Genomic DNA, 27,894 nt, shown 5'->3' with positions numbered 1-27,894 from the left:
CCTCCTGCGCCGCCTGCGCCGCTGCAGTTCCTGCGCCCGGGCAGCTTCGCCGGCACCAGCTCGGAGTGAGTGGCCGCCGTCCCGCCTTCTGCTGAGGAGGACGCTCCTCTCCTCCTCCTCCTCCGCGGCAGCAGGGATGAAAGCGGACTCCCCTTGAGGCGCCGGCCGCCTCCTCCTCCTCCTCCTGGCGATGCGCGCGCCCTTCCCCGGCAGGTAGGGCAGGTGAGCGAGCGGCGGTGGCGCGTTGCCCTCTCCGCGGGCATCAGGTGTCGCTTTGCGCCCGGGCGCGAGGAGGTCTCTCTCTCTCTCGGCGTCCCTGGTGGTGTCGTGTTCAGCCGGCGGCGTCCGTAAGCGCTTGGGGCCGCCTCAATGAGTAAGTCGCCCGGAGAGGCTGGTTCACGGATGGGGGGAGCGCATGGAAGGGAGAGGCGCGGGAGGCTCAGGCGCCCCAATGCGCTGCTTCTCTCGCCGTCCCTCCAAAGGTCAGTCCGGGCGCTCCTGCTTTCTCTCCGAGGCAAGGAAAGGCTCTCCTCCTGGTTGAAGATCCCGCGGAGGTCATATAACCGGGGTGGGGGCAGGGAGGAGAGACAGACCTTCCCCGCTTCGTTTTGTGGCCCTTCTTCAAAGATGCTGGATTTTGGAGCTGAGCATCAGACAGGCAGGTGGCCGCGCACAAGGATTTTTAAATGAATCTCTTTCCCATGATCAGTTGGTATATGGAAATGGATGCTTTCGTTGATAGTCCTGCATTGCAGGGGGTTGGACTAGATGACCCTTGGGGTCCCTTCCAATTCTATGATTCTATGAAATGGAAGGTGCTTACTAGGATGCCCCCAGGGATCCTTGCTTCTCTTCTCCAGTGCTTCGGAGGGAACTTATTGATAGAGGGAAAGGCACTTTGTGCATGTTCAGAGGCATAGCCTGCTTGGTCAGATTTTCAGGGTTGAGGGGTGGCACTGGAAATAGATGGGGCTGCAACCTTTAACTGGTTAATATATTGGATTCAGCGTCTTGCAATTGACTAAAAGGAGACCCCTATTAAATGGACAATTAAAAATGAAAGTTAAGTATCAATTTGTTTTATTCATGGATTTTGGATAATTTATACCCAGGCTTTTTTCCTTTGTTTCAAAACTATTCTTTAGTCATGTAAGCTTATGCAGATTTAATCACATATCTGATTAAAACCAATTTGATTCATTCGTACAATGACTTATACTTGAAAGTTTGTCTGCAATCCTGACCACACTTACCTGGGAATATGCCCCATTGATTTCCTTGCTTCCTTCCTAAGAGAGGCTGGGATGGTGAAGATGAAGTCAACAGAAACATGCTTGTTGTCTCCACCTACAATCTCTATATCAGTAGATGTGGGACTTTGATATGGGTATATCCAGTAACCTTGCAGAAATGTGGGTAATCACTCCAAATGCCTGATGATTTTACCCATGTGGCCCATGTGGCCATGACAAAGTTTCTCATTCAAACGGTAACACAAAATGTGGAAACTTTGGACATGAAAATGTTCCTGATCAGCACATTTGGCAATTTTAATTGCAGTCATTTATGGCTACATTAGGGACGCTGTGTGATGCTCCTGTTAGCTAGCAATTTTTTGCATGTATCCGTGCTGCGTATCTTGTCATGCTATCAACCGTGAAAATGAACAGAACATCAATTCCTGTGTAAATGTGTGCCACTCTTGCAATGCCCTTGTTTCCATCAATTGGTGTGTGAGGGAGACAAGAGAGTTGACATAGGTTGGCACTTATCAGCTGCATAGCCAGCCTTGTGGGTTTTTTCAAGCCCAGGTTGCATGCATGTTAACATATTTTTAAAGAGCTAAATTAGGCACCTCTATCTAGTGCAGAAATTTGCTGCATTTGTCTGTAGTTACAGACCCTGGTTTGGCAAAAAGTGAATCGAAGTCACTACTTTGTAGATTAGCAGCTGCTTTCTCACATGTGCAGAATTTTCTTCCAAAAATTGAGCTGTTCTTGTTTTCTATAATGGCAATTACAATAACCCTATACATGTCTACTCAGAAGTATGTCCTGTTGGGTTTAATGGAACATACTCTCTCAGGTAAATGTGTATAGAATTGCAGCCTAAATGACCCAAAGAGATCAGGTCAGCGTTTTGTGATTTTTTCACAACTTGATTATATGTATGTTTACTTGAAAGTTAAGGCCCCTAGTGGGATTACTTCCCTGCTGAAAGCCGTCATCCAATGTGCATTTCCTTTGGGAAAAGCACCATCAGATTTACTTCTAAGCATACGTTCGGATTGAACTATACCTGTTCTTAAACGAATGCACTGCACACTGCTTGTAGGCTCTTGGCATATTTTGGTCACTGCTGCAGGTAAAACGCTAAATAATTCACATACCATTTGCAAGAGATAGGGGCAGGAGAACTAGAAGCAATGTCATCGGTCAAGCTGTAAGCACTTCTATGACATTTGTGTAACAAGTAGAGCAAAGGGGATGTTCTCCATTGGCCAGATGTACTCTACTTTCTGGAGACCTTAAATCTAAAGCAGGACCAAAGAGCTGCACAGTTGCAACCAAGATTTCCAAGGAGCTTCCTTCCCTTTACTGCAGTGTTGGGGAGCCTGTGCCCATCCAGAAATTGCTGGACGGAAACTTCCTTCATCCCTGACTACAGGCCACCCTAGCCTTAACAATATCCAGAAGGCACCAGGCTCCCTGCTTGACAGCCTCATTGCTGGTCACAGAAATAAGTTAGTAATTTAAAACTCAGGGGTAAAGAGAGACTTTCCCTTTAGTTTCCTCACTTTTAAAGAATCTGTATTCTGCAAATAATTATCTTGATACCGATTTGTATTTAGTGAAAGCGAGGTTTCCCAAACTTGGGTCTACAGTTGTTTTTTGACTACAGTTCCCATCATCCCCGACCACTGTTCCTGCTAGCTAGGGATGATGGTATTTGTAGTCCAAAAACAGCTGGACCCACGTTTCAGAAACCCCGAGTGAAAGGATGGAGAACCCGAGGCTTTCCAGATGTTGCTGGACTACAACTCCTAGCATCCCCTGATGATTGTCTATGCTGGCTGAAGTTGATGGAAACTGGAGCACAACAAATACCTGGAGAACAGCAGGATTGCTGATTTAGTCAATCCGTATCTTGGAATTGTATGCGGGTAAGAAATAAAGAACACTCTGATCTGATGACCCGTATTACAAGAAATACAGATACGTTCCAATTAAGAATTTATATGCAAGGGTGTGTTTTTTGCATAGCTTTTTATTTTTTTAAACCCACTTTAAGAAATCTGTCTTCTGTTGTATCCAAACTCTAGTAGGAAAACCAGAAAAAAATCAAGATGTGGAAATACAGCGTTTATGGAAAATGTTTCTGTTGCTCATCTCTAAAAATAGTGCTGTGAGTGAAGCATGGGAACTGTGTGTGAATTAGTTTTTCTGTACTCTTAACTAAGTCACCCTTCCCTGCTGTGCTTAGTTGATGACCTAATAAGCCTGATCATATGGGTTGGCTGGTCCTTGGGATGAGTGTATATATCTGGTTTCTGTTTTACACTGTACACATCTGGGCTGTGCCATTCCTAAGGGCAGTGGTTCTCAAAGTAGTTCTTTCTTCTCTGGGGCACAGTTTCAGAACAAAAATTTGCTCGTTCCACACCAAATCTTTCTATTGATAAGAAATACTTTGGAAAACAAAAAGAAACCAACTCCTGGCAGTTCCCTTTAGTTTCCTCACTTTTAAAGAATCTGTATTCTGCAAATAATTATCTTGATACCGATTTGTATTTAGTGAAAGCGAGGTTTCACTATGTATAACATAGAACACAACTACTTTATGATATGATCATGGGACATCCAGAAAGTATAAAAACAATGCAGCTGCATAAGAACATGGGACCATTCCCAAAATATAATTATAAACGAGCCTCTTACATATGTACCTTATGTACGTATTCAAACTGAATGAGAGAGGCATGAGCTTGCTTTTGCCGGGTAATCTCATTTATATTAGGTCTAATTTGAGACAGACAAACTCTCATCTCCTCATCAGCACAAAGAAGGCTTTCTCTCTTCTGATCTTTCATATTTGTCAAGAGTTGAAAATCCCTGTTCACAACACCATGTTGTGGAGAACTGCAGCAGAATAGCTAATGCATTCTCTCCCGCTCTCTCCAGCACAACACGGCAGTTCAGGGTCAAAACGAGAATTATCCTCAATATCATTTGATGTTCTCGTTCTCATTTTGAAAATGTATCTGTCCAGATTCTGCAAATTAAAAAATAAAATAAAATTCTGATACTATGCTACACCAAAATGTTTAAAAGTTTCTTTGATGGTCCTTGAATCTTCCTGCCACACCATCCTCTCCTGCTGCACCACTGTGTGGCATGCCACACCCTTTGAGAACCACTGCCTCAGGTGGTTGGGCCAGATGACCCTCAAAGGTCCTTCCCAACTCTAAAACTCTATGATTGTATGATTCCTTCATGGAGACGACAGTCCAGCTCATATAGTAGAGATGCTCCTAACCACAAGTATAATATTTTCTGTTAGTAATTCTGAGCTTGCTAATGTCTCTTTGGTTTAATCACTGGGTTGCACATTCCAGCAATGGAAAACCCTGAAGTGGTGGTTGTAAGCAGCTGCAGTTCCCATGATGATGAAAACGTTTACAGCTACAAGAGGCGCCCTTCAATGTGTCAGGAGTTGCTTCTGGAAGATCAGCTGAGAAGGAAACTTAAATTTTTCTTCATGAACCCCTGTGAAAAATTCTGGGCCCGGGGGAGGAAGCCTTGGAAACTTGGGATACAACTTCTGAAAATTGCCATGGTTACTATCCAGGTGAGAGACAATGGGAAAGCTGCAAGTTGCCTTTTAGAAATCCCCAAAACCATCTTATGTTGCTTGGACGTGACTACAAGAGGCTATTGATACTGAATTGAGATACCCATTTGAGAAATACATTTCCGGAACCACAGTCATCCCTCTTGTTACGTTTGGTTCAGGTTACGTCTTTTCAGGTTGCGTCCTGCGGCGACCCGGATGTACCGGAAAGGGTTACTTCCGTGTTTTGCCACTTGCGCATGCGCAGACACGCAAAATGACATCATGTGCAGAAGCGGCGAATCACGACCCATGCATGCACAGATGTGGGTTGCGTTCCTTTCAGGTTGCGAACAGGGTTCCGGAATGGCTCCCGTTCACAACCGGAGGTACCACTGTACTTTTAATACTGATGGAAAATGTCAATACTTGAAATAAAAGGGAAATGGCTTCAGTGTTTCAAATTATGGAAGTTTGGGTGAAAAATAATCTCCTCTGATACTGGAGGACCAATAAACACCCAGCTATGCCACTAAGCAAAGTGAGAGGTGGGAGCTACCCCCGGTTGTTCTTTCGGAGCCCTCTTGATCAGGGTTTCCCAAACTTGGGTCTCCAGCTGCTTTTGGACTACAATCCCCATCATCCCTAGCTAGCAGGACCAGTGGTCAGTGATGATGGGAAGTGTAGTCCAAAAGCAGATGGAGACCCAAGTTTGAGAAACCATGATCTAGACACTTCCTTTTGTTGTCACATGCCCTGCCCTGGGCCTCCTAATCTGTCTTGTTGCGTCAAGCATGGTGGACAGTATACAACTATACACCATACATTTCCCCCTCACAGAATCCTAGGGACTGTATCTTCAGAGAGATTCCCAGCACCCTCAACAAACTGCAGTTCTCAGGATTCTTTGGGGGAAGCCATGTGCTTTAAAATATATGGCGTGTACGTAGCCTGTATTGTCACCAATGGTTATTTTTTGGTTGCAAAATTGACCCTTCCACAACAGTGTTGGGAGCAAAATCCAACCTCCAGGCCAGTCAGTTTCTGCACATGGAGAGGGGAGGGGGTGTCATACTGTCCTTTGTCTCAGGCTGCAAAGCGCCTCCGGCTGACATATATTTAGAGTCAGTTTTATAGCCATTGCACTGTCTTCACCTTTGCAGATCCCAGATAATAAGCTCTACGTGCAAATAGAGAGTGAGAGATGTGAAGGTTAAATTTGCAGGAAATCCACTGCTTGCCTTCAATGCCCAACAGCGGATTGGAACCAGGGAGGGATACACCCAGTAAACTGAGAATATACTCCTACCTTACCAACTTTTTGCCAAATCATATTAAAAACCGAAGAGAATAATAAGGTTGCAGTTTATGGTAAAGGTAAAGGGACCTCTGACCATTAGGTCCAGTCACGGATGACTCTGGGGTTGCGGTGCTCATCTCGCTTTATTGGCCGAGGGAGCCGGCATACAGCTTCCGGGTCATGTGGCCAGTATGACTAAGCCGCTTCTGGCGAACCAGAGCAGCACACGGAAACGCCACTTACCTTCCTGCCAGAGCGGTACCTATTTATCTACTTGCACTTTGACGTGCTTTCGAATTGCTAGGTTGGCAGGAGCTGGGACCGAGCAACGGGAGCTCACCCCGTCACGGGGATTCGAACCGCTGACCTTCTGATCGGCAAGCCCTAGGCTCTGTGGTTTAACCCACAGCGCCACCCGCGTCCCATGTTTATGGTAAAGTGCCATAATTGTATTATTTTAGATGCCTGCTGAAAACGTTTTCAATGGGCCTATCCAGACACATCATTGGTTACCGGTACATGTTTTATTGTGTTTCATTTTTTAAAAGGATGTTTTTCACTGTTTTTAAATACATTTTTATTTTAAATTACAGATGTGTGTTTGCTACCCTGGGATCTTTCGGGAGGAAGGGTGGGATATAAATTTGATAAATATAAATACGGTCTTAGCCATAGCTGTCCACGCAGGGAAATGATCTGTGTAGAAATGTGCAGTTTTTAACCAGCTGAAATTATTTGGAATATAAAAAACAACAACTTTTGCTCTCTTTTCTTTCTTTCTTTCTTTCTTTCTTTTTGTGTGCGGTTGCCTTCAGCTGGTAGTGTTTGGGTTAAGCAACCAAATGGTAGTGGAATTTAAAGAGGAGAACACAGTGGCTTTTAAACATCTCTTCCTGAAAGGCTACACAGACAGACTGGATGACACCTATGCAGTTTATACGCAGATGGATGTCTATGATCAGATCTATTTTGCAATAAATCAGGTAACTTCACTTCCTATGAGCCATCTACAATTTACAATACAATAAATATAGCAGCTGGGGTTATTCTCCAAGGGTGCCGTTTCCCATGAAATTTAAAGCTAGCTTAAAAAACCCAAGCAACTACTCCATATTAAAATCATTTGTGAGCATTAATTGCACAGAAAATGGGTAGTAGGACAAATCTGTTGTCTTAATTTTATGGTTTTTTTACTGGCCCCGACTAGGTGGAACGCTCTGTCACAAGAGACTAGGGCCCTGCAGGATTTGACATCGTTCCGCAGGGCCTGCAAGACAGAGCTGTTCCGCCTGGCCTTTGGTTTGGACTCAGTCTGACTCTTATATTTCCCACCCCTTATGGTTTTGATCTATGGGCTACTATTAAAATGAGACTGCATTTTAAATTGTATTTTAACCCATATTGTAATAAATTGGTTCCCCCCCCATTATGTTTTTATTGTAATTTTACTGGTGTTAGCCGCCCTGAGCCCAGCTCTGGCCGGGGAGGGCAGGGTATAAATAAAATTTATTATTATTATTTACACCTTTCTCCCACCTTTTACTTGAAGGAGCTCAAGACTGACATAGTACAAGGTTCTTTTCATACATTACCCTCAAAACAAAATTGTGAGACAGGCTGGGTTGAGTGGCCCAAGGTCACCTAAGCTTTATAGATTAGAGATTTGAACCTGGGTCTCCCTGCTCCTAGTCCAACACTACACTGACTATACAGACTTTCTGTACAGACAGAATCGTACAACAAAATTATTCAACACAAAACCTATTTTCAGGTGCTTCTGCAGGGAATGGGGAACCTGTCCCCGTGTTCTTGGACTCTAGCTCCCTTCAGCTTCAGCCAGCAGAGCTTAATGGTCAGGGATGATGGGCGTTGGGAGCCCAGCAACATCTAGAGCGCCACAGGTTCCTCCATCTCTGTGCTATTGTCTGAAGAGGGAGACCTTTAGCCCTTCCCCAGAGCTGCATGACTCATTCAGCTTTTTGCTTTGTTTTCAGCAAAATCATGCAGAGGTGTCTTGCACATTCCACAGAGAAGTAGGGACCCTCACCTAGTTTGCATGGTTACAGAGAGTGAGGCCAAAAGAATGTACCTGCAGTTCTGCCGTACCAGTGTTCACTCCTCAAGTGATAATGGCTAAAAAGGACTTGGGTCAGCTGTATGGTGTAGGGCAGATAATGGCTGATCCGTGGTCCCTGAAAAACATATTGCACAAGGCTTCTCAAGTGCTGACAGTCAGATGAATGCATTGCAGAATGTTTTGCCGCTCAGAGTTTGATTTCAAACCATGCAGGCTAAAAATGGACCACGTGATGTCAGGTGACTGGCAGGTGTGTGGCCCCACCCACCTGTTAAGCTTAGCTCATGGATGGGTGTGTCAAGATGAAGGAACCCCCTTGCCAGATTGACCCAGTCCCCCACCCCTGGCTTAGGTGAAGAAGTCTACTTGAGCCCAAATCTGGGACATTCACTTGTTTTGATAGCAGCTTGAAAACCATTTTCTCACCGCAACATTTGGGAGCTAAGATGTGGAACCTGCTTCCGTCCTTGTCTGGCTACCTACCTGTTTGGCAAGGCTAACAATATAAGGATTTCCTTGTATCCCATCTTGTTTCCACGTGGCCCAAGAGACTGTACTGCCTGAGGCAGAGTAGCAAATGCTGCCAATCTAGGTGCAGAATACATAAGGCCAGTCAAGTTATTTTGGCTCTTAAGGCAACCCCCCCCCCCAAAAAAGCGCTCCTCCTTGTCTCTGGCTGTAAAAATCCAAGAATGATTAAATACCTAACCATTTGCTGGCCTTTCAAGAAACCCAAACCAGTTGTCTGTGGTGATCACTTCATCCTGCCTAATGATAGGGCCGGCTCTGTAGTAATTCTGCAGGGTCACAGGCAGGCTGTTATTTGTCTTCAGCATCTGAGCATAGTAATAGCTAATAGATAACATCATCCTCACAAGCCAAACTTAATTCCCAAGTCAGAATTCCAGAAACTCCTTCCCACTGATAAACTACCATAGTTCAAGAGCCTGTAGATACAGTCTCATTCAAATTGGTGCATGCCTTAGTGTGCTTTTTGTGAGGACAATTGTAGTCACTTGCTGGTTTTCAACTATTTGGGTTTCTCTTGTGAAACTCCCTGTGAAAAATCCTTAAAGGGCAAAGAAACTGCTCATCTTTGTCCTAATTGCTTGTTCTTCCCTTATTTATGGGAAGCAGGCAAACAGAAGCTCAATAAAATGCAGATTCTGATCTCGACTTTGTCCATACAAATTTAACTAAACCCAGTGAAACCAAACATAGCTCAGAAAACACTAAATTTATCTATGTAGATTTAATCATTTATCTGGATGCCCTCAGATGCTCCCTTGACCTGACAGGAGGATGACCTATTTCTGAAAATCAGAAGAGTTTACAAAATGAATAAACACCAAAGACAAGACAATAGAAAATGTTATTTTGTAATTACAGTTACAAAAACCTAATGCAGCCAATAACATAAAATGCATTCAAAGCTGCACATTTAAAATTAAACATTAAAAGCATGTTGAAACGAAGGTATTTTAAATAATATTTCCAGAGAGGTGATCTGTGCTGGCCTGCTGCAGGAACACCAACAAAGAGTCTTGTGGCACCTCGATGTTATTATGGCATAAACTTTTGTAGACTTAGACTCCAGTTGATCACCTAAAAACCAAGAGAGGGGACCAGAATATCTCCAAAGGGAGGATGTTCCACACACATTTGGAACCACCACTGGGATGATCCTGCCTCCAGTAGCTGCTTATCTGATATCGTGCATCAACAGGATGGAGAGAGAGTCACCTGAGCTTTCTCTTGATTGTCAGGCAGGTTCATATGGGTTCATTAACCATCTGTCAGTTTTGGGTTAGTATTTACAGCTGCGTACCATATCTGTTGGAAATCACGCCTACGAGAAGAGAGGAGCCAAAGAGACACCGATGGCCATATGCCAATACTTCTACAAGCGAGGAACCATTTGTCCTGGAAATGACACTTTTGATATTGATCCAGAAATCGAAACTGGTAATATATATTTTTATTACTCAAGTCTTGTGTTTGAGAGAGAGAAAGGGGGGGGAGAGGTCAATTTCCTGTCATCACTCATATGCAATACCAACTGTTACTCTTGAGGTTTGTACACACACACCATCTCATTCTAGAATCAATGGAGACTTAAGTACTTGGTTTGCTCCCCCACTATATAGCCCAAATACATAATCTAGATCCATTGTGTTGCTGTTTTCCCCTGGTTTTTATTTATTGATTGAGAAACTGGTGTTCATTCTGAAATAAGAGCCCATTTCACATTGATTCAGCATTACCCCACATTTGAAAAACATGTTGGCAGTCCTGACACTGAGGGGCTTATCCTTAACTGCCCAATGAAGTTGTGGGTGGCTGTATACCAAGATCACAACCACCACTTCCTTCTTCCTTCTCCTGGGGCACGGTGCAGGGAGAAAAGGTTACACGGTGGGTAACTTAATCAAAGGGAGAGCTTCCCAATGCATGTCAAATCAAACATGCCTACCCTTGTGGGCAGCAGGATCTTCCCAAACCTGGGTTTCCAGCTGCTTTTGGACTACAGTTCCCATTCATCCCTGACCACTGGTCTTGCTAGCTAAGGGTGATGGGATTTGTAGTCACAAAACAGCTGGGTACCCAAGTTTGAGAAAGACTGATCTAGACTCTTCTTTGCCTTGTGAGATGCCGAGTACTTCCCACAAAATCTGTCTTGTCTTTTCCTCACAGAATGCTTTTATGTGGAACCCATGCTGCCTTTGGAAAACAGGACACTGGGGAAGAATGTTTTCAACTTCACTCTAGACTTCCATAGGTGAGGCGGGAGTTCTCAGTTGCTGGTGTGCTCGCATGTTGTTGTTGGTAATGGTGAAATAAAATCCCCAAACTCTTCTTCTAGACTTGTGACTCTGCAGCTCACGTTCAAACTGAAGGCTATCAATCTCCAGACGGTTCGTCATCACGAACTACCAGATTGCTATGATTTCACACTGACAGTAAGTACAGGCTTCAGGTTCAAATGTTCCCATTTGCTGTAGGGCCCCAACCAGCTTTTCCAAAGGGTGGGTTGGAGAAGGGGTGATGTGAACCCAGGAGCCCATCAAAGCCTCAAGAAGATGTGCGAGGCAGAAAGGGCCTAGCAAATCATGGGGCTGAAGCTATCCCTTGCAAGGGGCACCAGATGCCAAGTCATGTGGTAAGGATCATTTCTGTTATTTTAACATCAATAGTTTGGTTCACCATTTGCAAATACTTATTAAACAATATTAAAGCATATGGAACACAGGTAAAGTGTATGGACTTGCGCTCCAGGGATATCCAGTTTATGAAGTATAAATTTATGTTTCTTTTTCCATTACAACTTGGATTTTGCCGGTGGAGGATATGGAGGATGAGACATGGACAAAGTGATAATAGCCAAGGGAGATGTTGAGGAGTTGAGGAGATGTGAAGAGTACCGAAGCCCCATTTTCCTTGAGGCAGTTCAGCTATTTTGACTTCAAAGATTTCATCAGTGTGCTAAGGGCATCCTTGCAGAAGTGCTGAGGGGGAGGGGGGAAGGGGGGACCACTTATATGTTGGGTCCTGGCAGGCCAACTTGGTGGTGTTGGGCAGCGGCACTCCAGTCAGTGCTAGCCAATGAGCTGCTATTTTAATTCCTCCCACTATCCCTGAGCTGGGTTTTTGCCAAGGCACTGTGGGAAATTAAAATGGTGGCTTCCAAGCCTAGTTGCCTGGTGCCAACTGAAGCACAGAAGAGATTTTTGAAAAAGACGATTCTGAGTCAATCATCTATTGTGGGCATTGCCAGCTGCCCAAGGAGTCTAGGCGCCAACTACAGGCCTGTTTTCAAGAATATAATTTTGGCTGTCATGGTGCAGCAGTTATAGCTAAACCAGGAATAGCCAAGGTGGCACTCTCCAGATGTGGTTCATCTCCCATCATTTCTGACCATTAGCCATGTTAGCTGGGGCCAACAGAAGCTATAAGCAAACAACATCTGGCAGACACCAGATGTTCTTTCTTTTGAGCAAACAATTGGGAATCGTAAGATGTTTCAATCCAATGTGTTCTTGCTAGAAGAATGTTTGTCAGATCCAGTCTGTCTTAATGGCACGTCAGTGTGATATATGGCTTCAGAGCTTTCTCTCTAAATAGATAACTGCTTTTTTGTCTCTGACCCCACAGATAGTCTTTGATAACAAAGCACACAGTGGAAGAATCAAAATTAGCCTAGACAACGATATTGCCATTAAGGAATGTAAAGACTGGCATGTTTCTGGATCACGTAAGTAAAAACCTCATATTCAAGGTTTTCTATGCATCTAATGTCCAGGTCTTTAAAAAAATGCAAATTCAATCAGCGCAACAGGTGGGAGAGGATGAATTCCACCCTGTATCAGCTTTGACTGTTTCCTTGAAGGTTTCATATTCATGAGCATGTTCCCTCAAGTTCGCTGAAAACTAGTAGAATTGCTTGGCCACCCCAAATTGCACCATGATCCAAATATTAACGAAAAATAGAAACCTCATCTCCATTGAGGACAAGTCTCCCAATAGGAAATAGACTTCTCACTTAGCATCATTGCTAAGGGCTACTTTTCATATAGCACTTTTTAAAGATAAGCAGTTTATGGATATTGTTGGTGTTACATATTTGAGAAGGAGAAGGAAGGCATAAAACTATTTAGCAAGATGACATTTAACACTCTCTTAAAATAAAAAAACTGTTGCCATTGGCTTTGGGGCTGAAGTCAGGACCTCTCTCAGTAGTGATTGCAGAAGGGGCCCCCAATGCAGGTCTCTCTGGCTTTTATACGCAAACACACACTAACTGTGTGTGTGTGTGTGTGTGTGTGTGTGAGAGAGAGAGAGAGAGAGAGAGAGAGAATATATATGTACACCTTATTGAAAAATGAAAAGTATATAATTACAAGTGCACAGAGTAAGATAAGACACAAAAATGAATAGTACCCATGTAGAAAACAACATTTATGTATGTGACAACAGCCGCACAGATGCTACCAACCCAGAGATGGAAGGCAGAAAGAGTCCCTGCCAGAGAGGAATGGCAAACTAAGCTGATGGACTACGCTGAAATGGCAAAGCTGACTGGAAAGCTCAGGAACCAAGAGGACAAAAACTTTATAAAAGAATGGGGAAAATTTATAACTTACTTAGGAGACCACTGTAAGCCGATGAAAACATTAGCAGGATTTTAATATCACTTGTAATGTAAAAGGTATTATGGATAATATGAATACAAAATATAGATTAGGAAATAATATGTAGGTGAAAATGTTCACATGGAAGGGCTGGGGTGGTCACAAGAGTCAGAGAAATCTCTTTAAATGGATATGTATTTGGAATTGTTATAAACTTTTTTTGTTTCAAAAGAAAAGAAAAGAACAAAAAATGAAAAGGAAATTGTATACATTACAATACATTACAAAATAAAATGAAACGTTATTGTGGTTAAGTTATTAGCCCTTAGCCTAATATGGTATTTATAAAAATGAATTCCAAATATTGCTATATCCTTCCATGGCCAGTCTATGTTTGTAAGATACTACTCTGACCTACACAAACATACTGGTGTGAATGAGAATGGGGTGGAGGAGGGAATGATTATTACCTACAAGTTTGTTAGGGGTTCCCCCTCTTTCTCTTCCAGTACAGAAGAACACACACTACATGATGATCTTTGACGCCTTTGTCATATTGACATGCCTAGCATCCCTGGTTCTCTGCACACGATCTGTGATTAAAGGAGTACGTCTGCAGAGGGTGAGTTTAGGGTTTGCCGGACGGCACTTTCCAGTGTATTGTCGTTTGCAGCTTCTCATATAATACAATTCTTCCCCTTTTTTCTCTATGTCTGTGTCCCCTCTCTCAGGAATTTGTATCTTTCTTCCAACAACACTATAAGAAAGAAGTCTCTTTCACGGATCAGATGGAATTTGTGAATGGCTGGTATATCATGATCATAGTTAGTGATGTTCTAACCCTAATTGGTTCTACGCTGAAGATGGAGATACAGGCTAAGGTAGGTAGCAGGCTTGTATGCTGAACAGGAAACAAATGTTTCCTCTGCTCTTCAACTGGCCTTTAATATCTTGGCATCCTAGGTTAACAGCAATCCTATACATGTCAGTTCAGAAATAAGTCTTAAGTTCAATGGGGCGCACTCCCAGCTTTGTAGGTCTAGGGATTGCCGCCTAAATATCTTTTGCCTGCTTTTCTCCCCATTCATGTTGTGATGATAAGAAGATGCTGCTGGACAGGACAATGGCCCATCAAGACCAGCATCCTGTTCTTACATTGAGGCTGACCAGATTCTAGTAAATGGTATTCAGAAGCATTGCTGCTTCCATAACTGTGGAGGCAGACGTCATAGCTGCTAGCCAGATAGCCCTCTCCTCCATGAATTTGTCTAATCCACTTTTAAAGCCATCCAACTTGGAGGCCATCGCTGGCTCCTGTAGGAGCGAGTTCCATAGTTTAAGGTATGAAGTGGGAGCCGGAAGCATCTCTGGGCACGTGGAGGAATATCGTCAGTTGTGCATGTATATTAAATAAATGTTCTAATACACACCACTTTCCAAATACTAATTTCATCTAAAACAGGGTTTCCCAAACTTGGGTCTCCAGCTGTTTTTGGACTACAGTTCCCATCATCCCTGACCACTGGTCCTGCTTGCTAGGGATGATGGGAGTTGTAGTCCAAAAAACCGCTGAGGAACCCTGATCTAGAAGCAGCTCTACTCATCTCTCCGGTGCACCTTGAGTCTCTGGAGGCTCCTTGTTCACCTGGGTCATAGTGACACCCCTCAGAAAAGGAATGGCCTTACCTGTCTGCTATTGCTGCAAAAGTAGTTGATGTTTTCCCCTGATTTTTGTCTGGCAGATCTGGGGTGCCTCCTGTCTTAAAGGGAATAGAGAGGGTTTTATCTAGGACAGCTTGTAAAAAATGCAGTCCACGTATCTTATCAAATGCTACCTCTCACCAAGACAGGTGTTCGATAAGGAGGCAGGTTGTGATCCAGATCTACCTTGCTCCCATCCTCCCAATCACCACCATAATGCTACTAAGATTCAATGCTATTATACCTAATCTGGGTAGTTATACTAAACAGCTAATAACGTTCCAAAATTCTGTTTCGTACAGAGTCTAACCAGCTACGATGTCTGCAGCATCCTCTTGGGAACCTCCACCATGCTCGTCTGGCTTGGAGTGATTCGCTACCTAGGCTTCTTTCAGAAGTACAATGTAAGGATTACCTAGGACCTCCATGCTGTTGGTCTTTATTTTGTTTCCTGTTGCTATCTAGCTGTACTGAATGCAGGGCTGAAGTCTGATTGGCAATACTGGATTGTTTTGCATTTTGCTTTGTTTTCTGCAGCTGCTTATTTTGACACTACGTGCGGCTTTGCCCAACGTCATCCGATTTTGCTGTTGTGCTGCTATGATTTATCTGGGCTATTGTTTCTGCGGCTGGATTGTGCTGGGCCCATATCACGTCAAGGTATTGCAATCTAGGGGTTTTTGTTTGTTCGTTTAAGCCTTGCATATAAATTTATTTAGCTCCTTCTGCCCCATAAAAAACCATACCTACTGAGGGAGATGAAAAAGTCACGCGTGGATTTTATTTAGGGCAGCGTGCCCCAAACACAGAGTAGTTTCCAAAGCTGTCTGTGCAGAAGAAGAATCCCATTCAGCTTGTGTAACAAGATTTCACTGTCCTCTCCTCTCCCCTGCAGCCTTGTGTGCAGCCTCAGAATCTGCTGCGAAGAGTTGGAGGACTCTCTGTAACATATTTTGGAGGCACACCAGAAAAGGACAGGAGTTCTGTTGCACAAGTGGCAGTCTGCACAAAATTAGATTATGCCCATAACACCCAGTTTACCTCTGATTGGGACTCCAATTTTGCCTGTCCATTCCTATGTATGGCCCTGTATACGGAGATAGTATTAAAGTACTGTCCAAATGATCTACTATAGTGGTGCCCCGGGTTAAGAACTTAATTCGTTCCGAGGTCCATTCTTAACCTGAAACTGTTCTTAACCTGAGGTACCACTTTAGCTAATGGAACCTCCTGCTGCCGCCGCTGCGCAATTTCTCTTCTCATCCTGAAGTGAAGTTCTTAACCAGAGGTACTATTTCTGGGTTAGCAGAGTCTGTAACCTGAAGTGTCTGTAACCAGAAGCGTCTGTATCCCGAGGTACCACTGTATTTACTGTACACTATGTGTGGCAGGGACCCACACATCCCCAATAAGGTATATAACATGTTTGTTTGAAATTGCTTCACTAATCTGTCAAAAACAAACACCTATCTTTTTTTGTTTTGTTCTGGTTCCTCTCTTCCAGTTCCGTTCCTTGAACATGGTTTCCGAATGTCTCTTTTCGTTGATAAACGGAGACGATATGTTTGCTACTTTTGCAAAGATGCAGCAGAAAAGCTACTTGGTTTGGCTGTTTAGTCGGATCTACCTCTACTCTTTCATTAGCCTTTTTATCTACATGGTTCTGAGTCTCTTCATTGCCCTCATTACAGACACCTATGAAACAGTTAAGGTATGTGTGAACCTTTCCAGAGTGATGCATGCTTCAGTTACCTCCCTCTTGGACTACTACAATGCGCTCTATGTGGGGCTACCTTTGAAGGTGACCTGGAAACTACAATTAATCCAGAATGTAGCAGCTAGACTGGTGACGGGCAGCGGCCATATAACACCAGTCCTGAAAGGCCTACATTGGCTCCCAGTAGGTTTCCGAGCACAATTCAAAGTGTTGGTACTGACCTTTAAAGCCCTAAACGGCCTCAGCCCAGTGTACTTGAAGGAGCATCTCCACCCCCATCGTTCTGCCCGGACGCTGAGGTCCAGCTTCAAGGGCCTTCTGGCAGTTCCCTCACTGGGAGAAGTGAAGCTACAGGGAACCGGGCAAAGGGCCTTCTCGGTAGTAATGCCCACCCTGTGGAATGCCCTCCCACCAGATGTCAGGGAAATAAACAACTATCTGACTTTTAGAAGACATCTGAAGGCAGCCCTGTTTCGGGAAGTTTTTAATGTTTGATGTTTTATCATGTTTTTAATATTCTGTTGGGAGCAACCCAGAGTGGCTGGGGAAACCCAGTCAGATGGCTGGGGTATAAATAAAATTTTATTAATTAATTATTATTATTTCCTTGTAGGGAACTAATGTTAATGTTTTTCTCCCACTCCCCAGTTATTAAGAAACTTCTCCCTTAATTGGATTGGGGTGCACTGCTATAGAGGGGGCCAGCCCTGGGGACAACTGCTGCAGTCTGGCTGCTTGAGCCAAAACATCTTGTTTCAGCAAAAAGATTGCAGCTGGTCTCTTGTGGAAGGAAGGAGCCCCATTCTTTTCCTCTATAGGCTCTAGGTTTGAAGGGAAGTAGATGGCAGGTGAAGGGACACGGGTGGTGCTGTGGGTTAAACCACAGAGCCTAGGGCTTGCTGATCAGAAGGTTGGTGGTTCGAATCCCTGCGACAGGGTGAGCTCCCGTTGCTCGGTCCCTGCTCCTGCCAACCTAGCAGTTTGAAAGCACATCAAAGTGCAAGTAGATAAATAGGTACCGCTCCGGCAGAAAGGTAAATGGCGTTTCGGTGCACTGCTCTGGTTTGCCAGAAGCGGCTTAGTCATGCTGGTCACATGACCCGGAAGCTGTACGCTGGCTCCCTCGGCCAATAAAGCGAGATGAGCGCCGCAACCCCAGAGTTGTCCGTGACTGGACCTAATGGTCAGGGGTCCCTTTACCTTTACCTTAGATGGATGCCACCTGCTTCACTTCAGACTCCTCCAACTCTTTATCAGCTGAGAATTTTTATTTCTTTTCTTTATTAATTAAACTTGCCATTTAAAAATGTAAATACTTAAATACAAATCCTCATCTGCTAGCGTTGGAGTTGAGAAAGAAAAAGAGAAGCCGTAGAAGAAAACACCAACTCACATAAAGCAGTCAAGGGCCACAAAATAAATCAGCCTCAGTTTAAACATATGTTTCTATATATGCCATCCAAACATCCCAATAGATATCCAAATGAATTCAAATGTTTATAGGGAATACATTCCAATGCAACAATTGCAGTGAGGTACTTGGAGAATTGCATAGTAGATCTTGGGTTTCCCAAACACTTGAAGTCTTAAGTCCCAGCAACCAGAAGGTTTTTCTAAATACACTTTTGTTGTCCTGCTGTTGGTTCCCATACCACGGGGATATAATTTAAAAGTACGTGGACATTGCAAATATCTAGGATTTCTCCAGGACAAAATTAATACCAACAGTAACTTCAGACCCAAAGGAAACTATCGCTGGACACACCTGCATCATATGCAGTGCATTTTCAGCATTATATCTCCAGCATCTATCTGCATCAGACATTGCCTCCCTATAAAGAAAGACCTTGGAGTCTGCAGCTGAGAATTAGTACCAGCAGATTTTTTTAGGCAAGCATCAAGGCACTGTGCATGTGCTGCCCTAATCTCTAGCCTGTTTTTGGAGTTTTGTGGGGAGGTGGGAAAGCATTTGCAAGAATATGATTTTCCTTCATACTTTGAAGATTCGTCTCCCATGGATTTGAAGAAAGTGCATTTTGCATGTTTACATGACAGGTATATAAAAATATTTTATAATAAAATAAACCACTTTATCCTTCTCCCCTAGCCCAATTTTTCTACCCAGCAAGTCCACCCACAGCACTCCAACCCCCCCTTTTTAAAAACAACAGGTGAAATGGTATGCTGAATAACAATTAAAATTACATCTCTCCACTGATTTGCGTACAGTGGTTTGTTTGAGATTCCGTGCATTGATGCTAACAACACCACTTTTTTAAAAAAGCACTACCAGCAAGAAGGCTTTCCAGAGACAGAGCTCCGTGCATTCGTAGCACAGTGCAAAGATCTACCAAACTCGGGGAGGTACAGGTTAGAAGACGAAGGCCCTGTAACAATCTTCTGCTGCTGTAAAAGGTTAGTGACTAAATGCAAACCCATATGGAGAGTTGTTTCAAGAAAGTATCACTGCTAGCTTGTGCTCTCTGCTCCACCCCGATTATGCAAAACTGAACTGGCTGCTACAGTTTCCAATTTGGCAGTTGCCAGATTACAGAACTGAAGTTTATACAGGCAACTCCCCACTTACGTTCCGGGCCCCCACGCACATAAATGAACCTGCGTGAAGTGGGGAAGCACCCTCTAAAAGCCCTCCCTGCTGCTCTCTCTTCAATCCACAACAAAAAAATACCGTATCCAGAAATATCCACAACTAGAATTAAAGCTCAGGAGGCTGGGGGGCATGCAGGGAAACAGCTTCTGCTGCTGCACTTCCCTGCATGCCAGCTGCTAGTTGGGGAGGCTAAGCAGCATAAACAAAGCCCCACTGTCTTTTCATAAGCTTCCTCCACCCACACTGATGTACTCTTTGGGCTCTGGGGAGGGTGTCTCTGCAAGCCACAAGGACTCTCACACTCTCTCCTACCATTTCTGGGTATGAATTGAATTATTTCCTGGTGCCGCGTGTATGCGTGGTCATGCACGAGTCAAACATATGGAGGTGGGGGGGGGGAGTGCCTGTATTACTCTATACTCCAAAATAAGCATTGAGCCACCCTGTATTATACACCTTCTGCAAGATGCACTTAGTTCTCCTCGAATACCAACTACTGTAGGCATAGGCAAACTCAGCCCTCCAGATGTTTGGGGACTACAGCTCCCATCATCCCTGACCACTGAGTCCTGTTAGCTAGGGATGATGGGAGTTGTAGTCCCCAAACATCAGGCCTATGCCTGAACTATTGCATTTGCCTGTTATGCTATTAAATGTGATACCCCCTCCAGGGCAGATTTAGTGTAGCTATAAGGGCCTGGGGATTTAAAAACCATCCAGAAATGTGCTTTGGGCAGCTCCAAACGACACCAGGTTTAGCTAGAAATGCATAACATATGCTCCATAGTCATTTATACCTGTATTCACACAGATTTGCATTGAAGCAGCATATCTGAGAGTAGCAAAAAATTAACCATTGGGCAGGATAGGATTCTTGGGTATCTGGAAAGCGAAAGTCTCCCACTTGCATCAGTGTATGCAGGCCCAGAATGAGGTACGGGGGTGTGAATGGGGAAATGTGCCCTGAGTGGCAGGTTGCCCTCCCCCGGTGCTGGTCAATAGTTCAAGGATGTTGAGAGTTGCAGCGCAACAACATTTCGCTCCTCACCCCCATGTCAAAGGCAACTGGGGCTGCCAACAAACAGAGCAGCAAATCGCCCTGTCTGCTTTATGTTCTTTGAATATCTCTGGGCCTGTGGGGGGCCAAGAGGCATCCAGGGGGAAACAAATTGGAAAGGGTGTGTCACTGGAAATCTGAGCTTTCCAGCAAGGTAGCCTGAGGTAAATTTTTAAAAATCCAAAAATTGGGATTGGCAGGTATCAAAAGAAAGGAGTGGAGGGTACCACATTGATGACCCCAAACTTAAGGCACGTTCATGAGGGATCCAGACGATGCATTAAGAAGAAACATGTTGTGGGAAGGGTTTTAATACAGGGCCATAACAATGGGCCACAGCATGTATCACTACACATAATGTCTTTCACACAAAACAAGAAGTATTTCTTCATGAAACCAAATGATACGGTGTTTTGAGGACACCAAGCTCAGCCGAAACTGCTTATATGCACAATCAATTCAGTTATCAGACATGCAGTACAACCCTACAGCAAGTTTACTTAGAAATAAATATTGAGTTCACTGAGACTTTATTTCCAGGTAACTATGCTATAGTTTTAGTTGTTCCATTAGTTGTGTTCCAAGGAACTAATCTTGATTCCTCCCCCCCCCCCTTTCAAGGTCTTAATGAGAATAGCAAGAATTCTTGAATATATTCGGAGATTCCTGGACGGCGCTCTCATTACAGATACTTAACTGAACCATCAAAGAGAAAATTCCTGTACACAAGGCACAAAACACCCACGAAGGTCCTTGCAAGATTAGCTAACTTTAATTACTTCCTAGTGCATTCATTAGAACTTCAGCAAAAATCAAAGCAGAATTGCCTGGGTTTAGAAGCATTGTTGAATATAGGTATATTACTATCATAGTCCTACAGGCACCATGTGTGAATACTGTCCACTAATGATTAAGGACACTAGGTGTTTTTCAAAACTGCTTTGTTTGTTTTAGTTCTGTGTACACATCTGCATTACAAGTTGAGGCAGTGGCCTTCTTGATGCTGCCAATGGGTCAGGGCCAAAGTGAGGGTGCAGAGACTATCAAAACTTGTAAAAACCTAATGGGCTTCAGGAGGGCCTTTTTCAGAGGGAACTCACAGGAACTCAGTTCCAGCACCTCTCAGGTGGGTGCTGTTGCCATTCTGTGAGAATGAGGGAGGTGTTCATGGTGAGTTATGGCACCTCTTTTTCTAGAAAAGTAGCACTGGGCTTCAGTCTGATAAAACCCCACTTTGAAAAGTACCCAGTATTTAGATGTAGCTTAGTGTCTTAGTGCATTAAACTAGAAGTTGTTTGGATGAGTTGAATGGAAAGACTCTAGACCAGAGCTAGCCACCATGGTAATCTCTGGATGTACTAGACCTCCAACCATCCCCAGCCCATGTTTGCTGCCATCCCTGGCTTCGCTTGCTGGGGCTGATGAGAGGGCGACATATTGGCCTTTCCTGCCCCAGACAAAGAAGCATAATTAAATAAGAAAGAAAATATATTTAGAAGAATTAAGAGTTTACATGGTATTAAAAGTGAAAAAATCATGCTAAAAATATAACTGCAAAGCACAAGAATTACAATTCAATGTTTCTCTGCACTTGGTCTATGGCAGTGTGTGACCCAGCAGGTCCGTGCATGTGTGTGTGTGTGTGTGTGTGTGTGCAGAAAATAGTTCTATATTTAACACATCTGCAAATTTGGTGTCTCGAGCATGTGCTGTTTCAGACAACAGAGCAGAAAAAACTGCTCCACGATGGACAGCCTGGGTATTATCCAGCCTATAGAAAGTTCTGTGTTAGGTACAGAAAAGCTCTCCCCTTTAAATCTTCTAATATCAGTGGAAACTGCTGTAGTCTTTGGCTAGACAGAAAAGATTAAACCAATGACAGTGAGAACTAGCAAACTGGGTTGGCAAGGCAGAGTATTATACACTCCACCAGAAATCACGCAGATAGAATTTGCCTCCTTTTATGGCAGGCCTGGAGAACATGTGGCCCTCCAGTTATAGTCCTGCAACATCTGGAGGGCTACAGGTCCCCAGTCTCTGCTGGTAGATACCCCACCTGAAGGGTCCCACTCACAGGAAGGAGACAGTTCCGCTCAAACACTCAAATGAATTGATAGCACTTAGCAGGAACAGTAGCTGGAAAATAGGATTTCCATCCTTCTGAAAAAGGAGTTTTATCAGCTTAGTTGATGAAACCACATAAAAATCTTTCTAATTTGCTACACGCATGTTCAGGTTTCTTCAATGTGGTGTAAACAAAGTCTTAGTGGCTGATGTTCCCTGCCATTATTTTGATTTAAGTTGACAAAGAGTCCAGGATAGACACTCGCTGGAAATAAGGAGGGACATTCCTGTGTTTCACATCCATTAACACGAAACAAGGTGGTCAGAGATGTGAACACTAAGTAATGGAAATCCCTAACACATTCCATTGCAAATGTAGTGTAATTTTTCAAGCCTTTATAATTAAACAACTGCAGACTATTTGCAATAACATAAGAGTGGGCAAGCACATAGAACTACTCTAAATATAGCTCTTAAAACAATTCTGCAACTTGTGTTAGATGTTAGAACTGCTAAACACTGGTCCGAAACCTTTATGTGGAACCCGACTTTTATAGATGCCTTATTTGCTAAATTGTATTTACTGGGAAAGCAAATGTGAAAAAATAAAGGAAATCTATTTTTAGACTTTTAAATATTTCAGATGTAAAAGCAACAATCATGACAGAGTACTACTGAATGAGCAGAAAGACTTTTTATGTACTGTGTACAAACTTTGGAAAACATTATGTGTTGTTTGTTCACATTTTATAGGATGCTATGGTTAAGTATTTAACTTGAACGTTAATTAATATTGACACTGAGAATAAATTTTTGTTCAACCTGCACTTTCTTGTTGCTTCTTTCTTGTATTTTGGAAAATATTTATCGTTGCAGTTTGGCTGAAATGAATCTACCCAAGTTTGTAGAGAATGGTAAAGAAAGCGGAATCATAAAACTGCAGGGTTGCATTATTACAAAGAACATTAGCTGCACCTACCACTAAAATCCTTTATGCCTATCATCCAGATTGCAGCCCACCAAAAGAAAGCAGCAACAGTGAACAAAAACAATTGTTTCTATTTTTAATGTTACTGTGCACCAGAATTTCTTTATTTGGGAGCAAGTCCTGGCACCTAGCCTCTGGAATTTCTTCCTGCAGAATATTAGGCAGCCGCATTCTCTGTTGTCTTTTTGGTGCCTCCTGATGACCTTCCTCTTTTGACTAGATTTTTAAGGCTATAGAACTTTTATCTTATCACTAAGTAAGCCGAGCTGCCTCTATTGGTTGGAATGAAGGAACAAGACTTCAAAGTCATGTCTTCCAGGCAAGCTTAAGCCTCATCACGTATCACTTAACCACTGCCAATTTTAGGGTTGTTTTCACCCACTTTCTGACACAGCTCTTGTGCCTCTTAACACCTATCCAACAGGTTAAAAGTAAAAAAAGATGTGCCTTTTTCTACCATGGAGTGAAAAAGTGTCACCTGCTGAATCCTGCTTGTCATAGAAGTCTTAAAGAGTGAGAAGGTATCTTACAGGTTATTTACTCCAACTAAGACCTTGAGAATGGAAGGAAATGCCTTACTCAGGCATTACAAAGAGGCAACATGAACTCATGCTAACGTCCTGTATGTTCTGGGGCAAGTTAGTCCGTTCTACTCTTGTAGGCACCACACACAATTTCAAGCCCTGTTCAAGGAATTAAATGCACCACCTCTATTTGTTTGCCCCCATGCATTCTATTTTCAAGCAGAAATGCTCTGTTAGCCTATCATGGTTATTAGCTGTTGACGACCATCATTTGTGCTTTTTGTTTTGTTTTGTTTTTAATATATTTTTTATTAAAGATTTCTTAGTTTACAAAAATACGTGCATTGTCTCTTTTTTCAAGTTGTGTTTTCTACGGATCAGTTTCATTTGTTTTGAGACATTAGTGTCGCATACATTGTTAGGTTAGGTCCCCGTTTCACACATACAGTGGTACCTTGGGTTAAGTACGTAATTCGTTCCGGAGGTCCGTTCTTAACCTGAAACTAACCTGAAACACCACTTTAGCTAATGGGGCCTCCTGCTGCTGCTGCTGCACCGCCGCTGCACGATTTCTGTTCTCATCCTGAAGCAAAGTTCTTAACCTGAGGTAATATTTCTGGGTGAGCGGAGTCTGTAACCTGAAGCGTCTGTAACCCGAGGTACCACTGTACACAACCCAGCAAGACAACAAGAAGAATCGGCCGGCACCATACTAATCAATCCGGCTAACCAAAAGCACACACATACATTACCCCACTCACACAAAAACAAATCTCACTACACCCAACCAAAGACAACCAACCACACCCTAGGATACCCCCCAACCTCTCTTACCACCAGGAAATACAACAAGCGAATAGTAAGAGAACCCACACAAGTGATGCTGACACAAAACCCCACACATACATACACTAAGCAGAAGAATAGAAGCATTGCCACAGACCATCATTTGTGGAATCCATCTGGAAAGCCGTTGCAATCACATCTTGTGTCATTTGAGTTCCGTGATGAATTATACATCATACTGCAGCATCTTAGAAGAGGCATTAATCCTGGCATTTCATAAAATAGCACTTGCCATGTGCAGTTTTTAGATGCAGCTGTATTTTGTTGTGGTTTAGTCATTTAGTCATGTCCGATTCTTCGTGACCCCATGGACCAGAGCACGCCAGGCACTTCTGTTTTCCACTGCCTCCCGCAGTTTTGTCAAATTCATGTTGGTAGTTTTGAAAACACTGTCCAACCATCCTGTCCCACAGCAGCTGTATTGTTGTTGTTGTTTAGTCGTTTAGTCATGTCCGACTCTTTGTAACCCCATGGACCAGAGCACGCCAGGCACTCCTGTCTTCCACTGCCTCCCGCAGTTTGGTCAGACTCCTGTTTGTAGCTTCGAGAAGACTGTCCAACCATCTCGTCCTCTGTCGTCCCCTTCTCCTTGTGCCCTCCATCTTTCCCAACATCTGGGTCTTTTCCAGGGAGTCTTCTCTTCTCATGAGGTGGCCAAAATATTGGAGACTCAGCTTCAGGATCTGTCCTTCCAGTGAGCACTCACGGCTGATTTCCTTAAGAATGGATACATTTGATCTTCTTGCAGTCCATGGGACTTACCTAATCAGAGAAAGGTCACGGCTCTTTGACAAAGCATCTCTTCTGTATGCAGAAGGTTCCTCATTTAATTCCTGGCATCTCCAGGTAGAAGGACTAGGAAAGATCCCCTATTCAAAATCCTGGAGAAGCGCTGCCAGTCAGTATAGATCGTGTAGACAGTGTAGATCGTCCTACTCTCATGTAGGACCCTGGCAGAGACACATGCCTGATTGGCATGTTCTCTCCCTCCTGGTCGGTCGGAGCTTCAAAAGTGTTCTCCAAACATCACAGCGGCTGATACCAAGAAGCATCAGCACACTTAGGGATTCGCAGAGTATTCGCAGTTTGCGTAACAGAACTCAGTAGCTCAGCATTTTGGCTAATCTACTTTATTTACATATACAGTGGTACCTTGGGTTACATACACTTCAGGTTACATACGCTTCAGGTTACAGACTCCGCTAACCCATAAATAGTGCCTTGGGTTAAGAACTTTGCTTCAGGATGAGAACAGAAATTGTGCTCTGGCGGCGCAGCAGCAGGCCCCATTAGCTAAAGTGGTGCTTCAGGTTAAGAACAGTTTCAGGTTAAGAACAGACCTCTGGAACGAATTAAGTACTTAACCCAAGGTACCACTGTAATACACTCGTAGCATTCTGACTTAGCTCCTTCCTCTTTCTCATCAGACATCAAAGAGAGAAAGAACAAAAGACAATAGTCCCACTTCATGGAACACAGCAACACAAAACATCCTGTCTCCTAACAGGCATACCAATACAAATTGATATATATATACATATGTATGTGTGTGTGTGTGTGTGTGTGTGTGTATATATATATATATATATATATATATATATATATATAAACAGATTATCTTATTTAACCATTGCATTCACAAAAATTATTTTTGGGTTCTCCAAAACACACACACAAGACTTTAAAAACACCCTGTGATTTCTACAAAGTATTCATAAGAGAGTTGCCTAACAGGCCAATGTTATGCTCTGTTTGGGGCCTTTAGGTCTTTTCAGGGTTTACCAAACTTGGGTCTCCAGCTGTTTTTGGACTACAATTCCTATCATTCTTGACTACTGGTCCTGCTAGCTAGGGATGATGGGAGTTGTAGTCCAAAAACAGTTGAAGACCTACATTTGGGAAACTCTGCTTAGACCTATTTCGTCGGTGCCAGGAGCCACGGGTGTAGACAGGATTTATGCAAGCGGGGCATGACCTCAGTTATACTTTTTAAATTGATTTTCTTAACGTAGCTGCATCTATGGCAGGAGTGGACAGTTTAAGCATATGGATCTTTATTTTTTTATCTCTGCACTTTAAAAGTCTTCAAGTCCTGGGCCCAAGGAAGAATGCAAAAGCCTTGTTGTCGGAGACACAAGATCCATCTACCAGTCAGTCCAGCAAGCTCCCACATAGGTTGCAAGATAGTAGTCCTCTCCCACCCACTATGGCAAACCCCATTAAACCAAATGGGAATTAATTCTAGACGTGCCCTTAGGACATTTTAGACTCTGGCTTCTGAAACGGCCTTATTAAGTTAAGTTGTGGGTGAACATATCAGAGGACACAGCGATTCTTCAAACAGCTCTAGTTTATTCACAGGCCAGAACAGAACTAAAGGGTTCAGTCAGCCTGCTTATATAGAGCTCCACTACAACACAACTGTAACAACTTTCTGTAACTATCCAATCACTGAACGTCACTTTCAATCCCTTATTTGCATATGTGGACCTGAGTGAAAACTATTTACAGTTTCCCCCTGCTGGCCCAGGGTGAGAACTTCATTACATAACATGGGGGCTCCCTTCCAAACAGTTAAGGTGCATTAGTTGACAAAATGTGCTAAGGGGGGGGGGAGCAAATTGATGGGCATTCCCATTCAAAAGGTGTGCATGCGCTGTGCCTTGTGATGATCATGCAGCGTGGGGCTTACCTGACACACACACCATTTTTTATTCCAGTTGGCACCCCTGCTTGCGCCTTTGCACGCCTAGGACGGGCCAAGACCCGCTGGGGATCCGTCCTTTCTCCCGACTCCACGGGCTTCCGATCTCCCTCTCGCCTGCGAAAAGGCCTCCCGCCCCGTCGAGGGAAGCCCAAGCCGGCGTCTCGCCCACAGCTGACCGCAGCAGCTCCTCACCTTGGGCGGCGGCAGGGCGCCTTTAAAGCCGAATGGCGGAGCGTCCCCTCCGGCGCGCACGGAGCGGGTCCTCCGACGCTCCGAGCTCGCCCAAGCGCGCAGGCGGCGCGGGGCTGCGCGGCCGCCGAGGGCGCCCGCAGCTTTCGCTTTT

General features: G+C 43.8%; 2 protein-coding genes across 11 annotated transcripts in view; one reads left to right on the top strand and one right to left on the bottom strand.

The window, feature by feature from the left end:
* The window catches only part of DNAI3 (dynein axonemal intermediate chain 3), a 65,662-nt gene that overhangs the window by 32,618 nt on the left and 5,150 nt on the right, over positions 1–27,894 (bottom strand). Inside the window, exon 1 of one of the 6 annotated variants that reach the window (XM_081008567.1) lies at positions 27,744–27,760. The exons of 4 other annotated variants lie outside the window; for them this stretch is intronic. The gene's annotated coding sequence lies outside the window, so the exon portion shown is untranslated. Of the gene's footprint in view, positions 1–8,219; positions 10,005–27,743; positions 27,761–27,894 lie in introns of those variants that run through there. One more of the 6 variants, XM_081008566.1, reaches the window with a different exon arrangement.
* Positions 11–23,313, top strand: MCOLN3 (mucolipin TRP cation channel 3). Of its 5 annotated transcripts, none has more exons than XM_081008675.1 (14): positions 11–213; positions 4,616–4,848; positions 6,946–7,113; positions 10,019–10,172; positions 10,902–10,986; positions 11,071–11,167; positions 12,360–12,459; positions 13,846–13,958; positions 14,068–14,217; positions 15,340–15,441; positions 15,575–15,697; positions 16,542–16,748; positions 19,039–19,169; positions 21,044–23,313. In XM_081008675.1, exons 2-14 carry the CDS (start codon positions 4,618–4,620, stop codon positions 21,048–21,050), a joined length of 1,668 nt encoding a protein of 555 aa, XP_080864801.1. In that variant the 5' UTR covers positions 11–213; positions 4,616–4,617; the 3' UTR covers positions 21,051–23,313. The 5 variants fall into 5 exon arrangements, with proteins under 5 accessions (XP_080864801.1, XP_080864802.1, XP_080864800.1 ...); XM_081008676.1 differs by having other exon boundaries at positions 11–222; XM_081008674.1 differs by lacking the exon at positions 11–213 and adding an exon at positions 234–373.

This window comes from Podarcis pityusensis (assembly GCF_964106645.2).
Source record: "Podarcis pityusensis genome assembly, chromosome: 6".
Lineage (NCBI taxonomy): Eukaryota > Metazoa > Chordata > Lepidosauria > Squamata > Lacertidae > Podarcis > Podarcis pityusensis.
The sequence above is the reverse complement of the archived record's forward strand: the minus strand, read 5'-3'. Positions and strand labels throughout refer to the sequence as shown.

Coding starts and splice junctions, on each gene's coding strand:
- MCOLN3 (XM_081008673.1), top strand. CDS start 1,331: ATGCTTGTTGTCTCCACCTACAATCTCTATATCAGTAGATGTGGGACT. Junction 7,114..10,018: donor TCTATTTTGCAATAAATCAG/GTAACTTCACTT, acceptor GTTTTGGGTTAG/TATTTACAGCTGCGTACCAT. Junction 15,698..16,541: donor TGGGCCCATATCACGTCAAG/GTATTGCAATCT, acceptor CCTCTCTTCCAG/TTCCGTTCCTTGAACATGGT.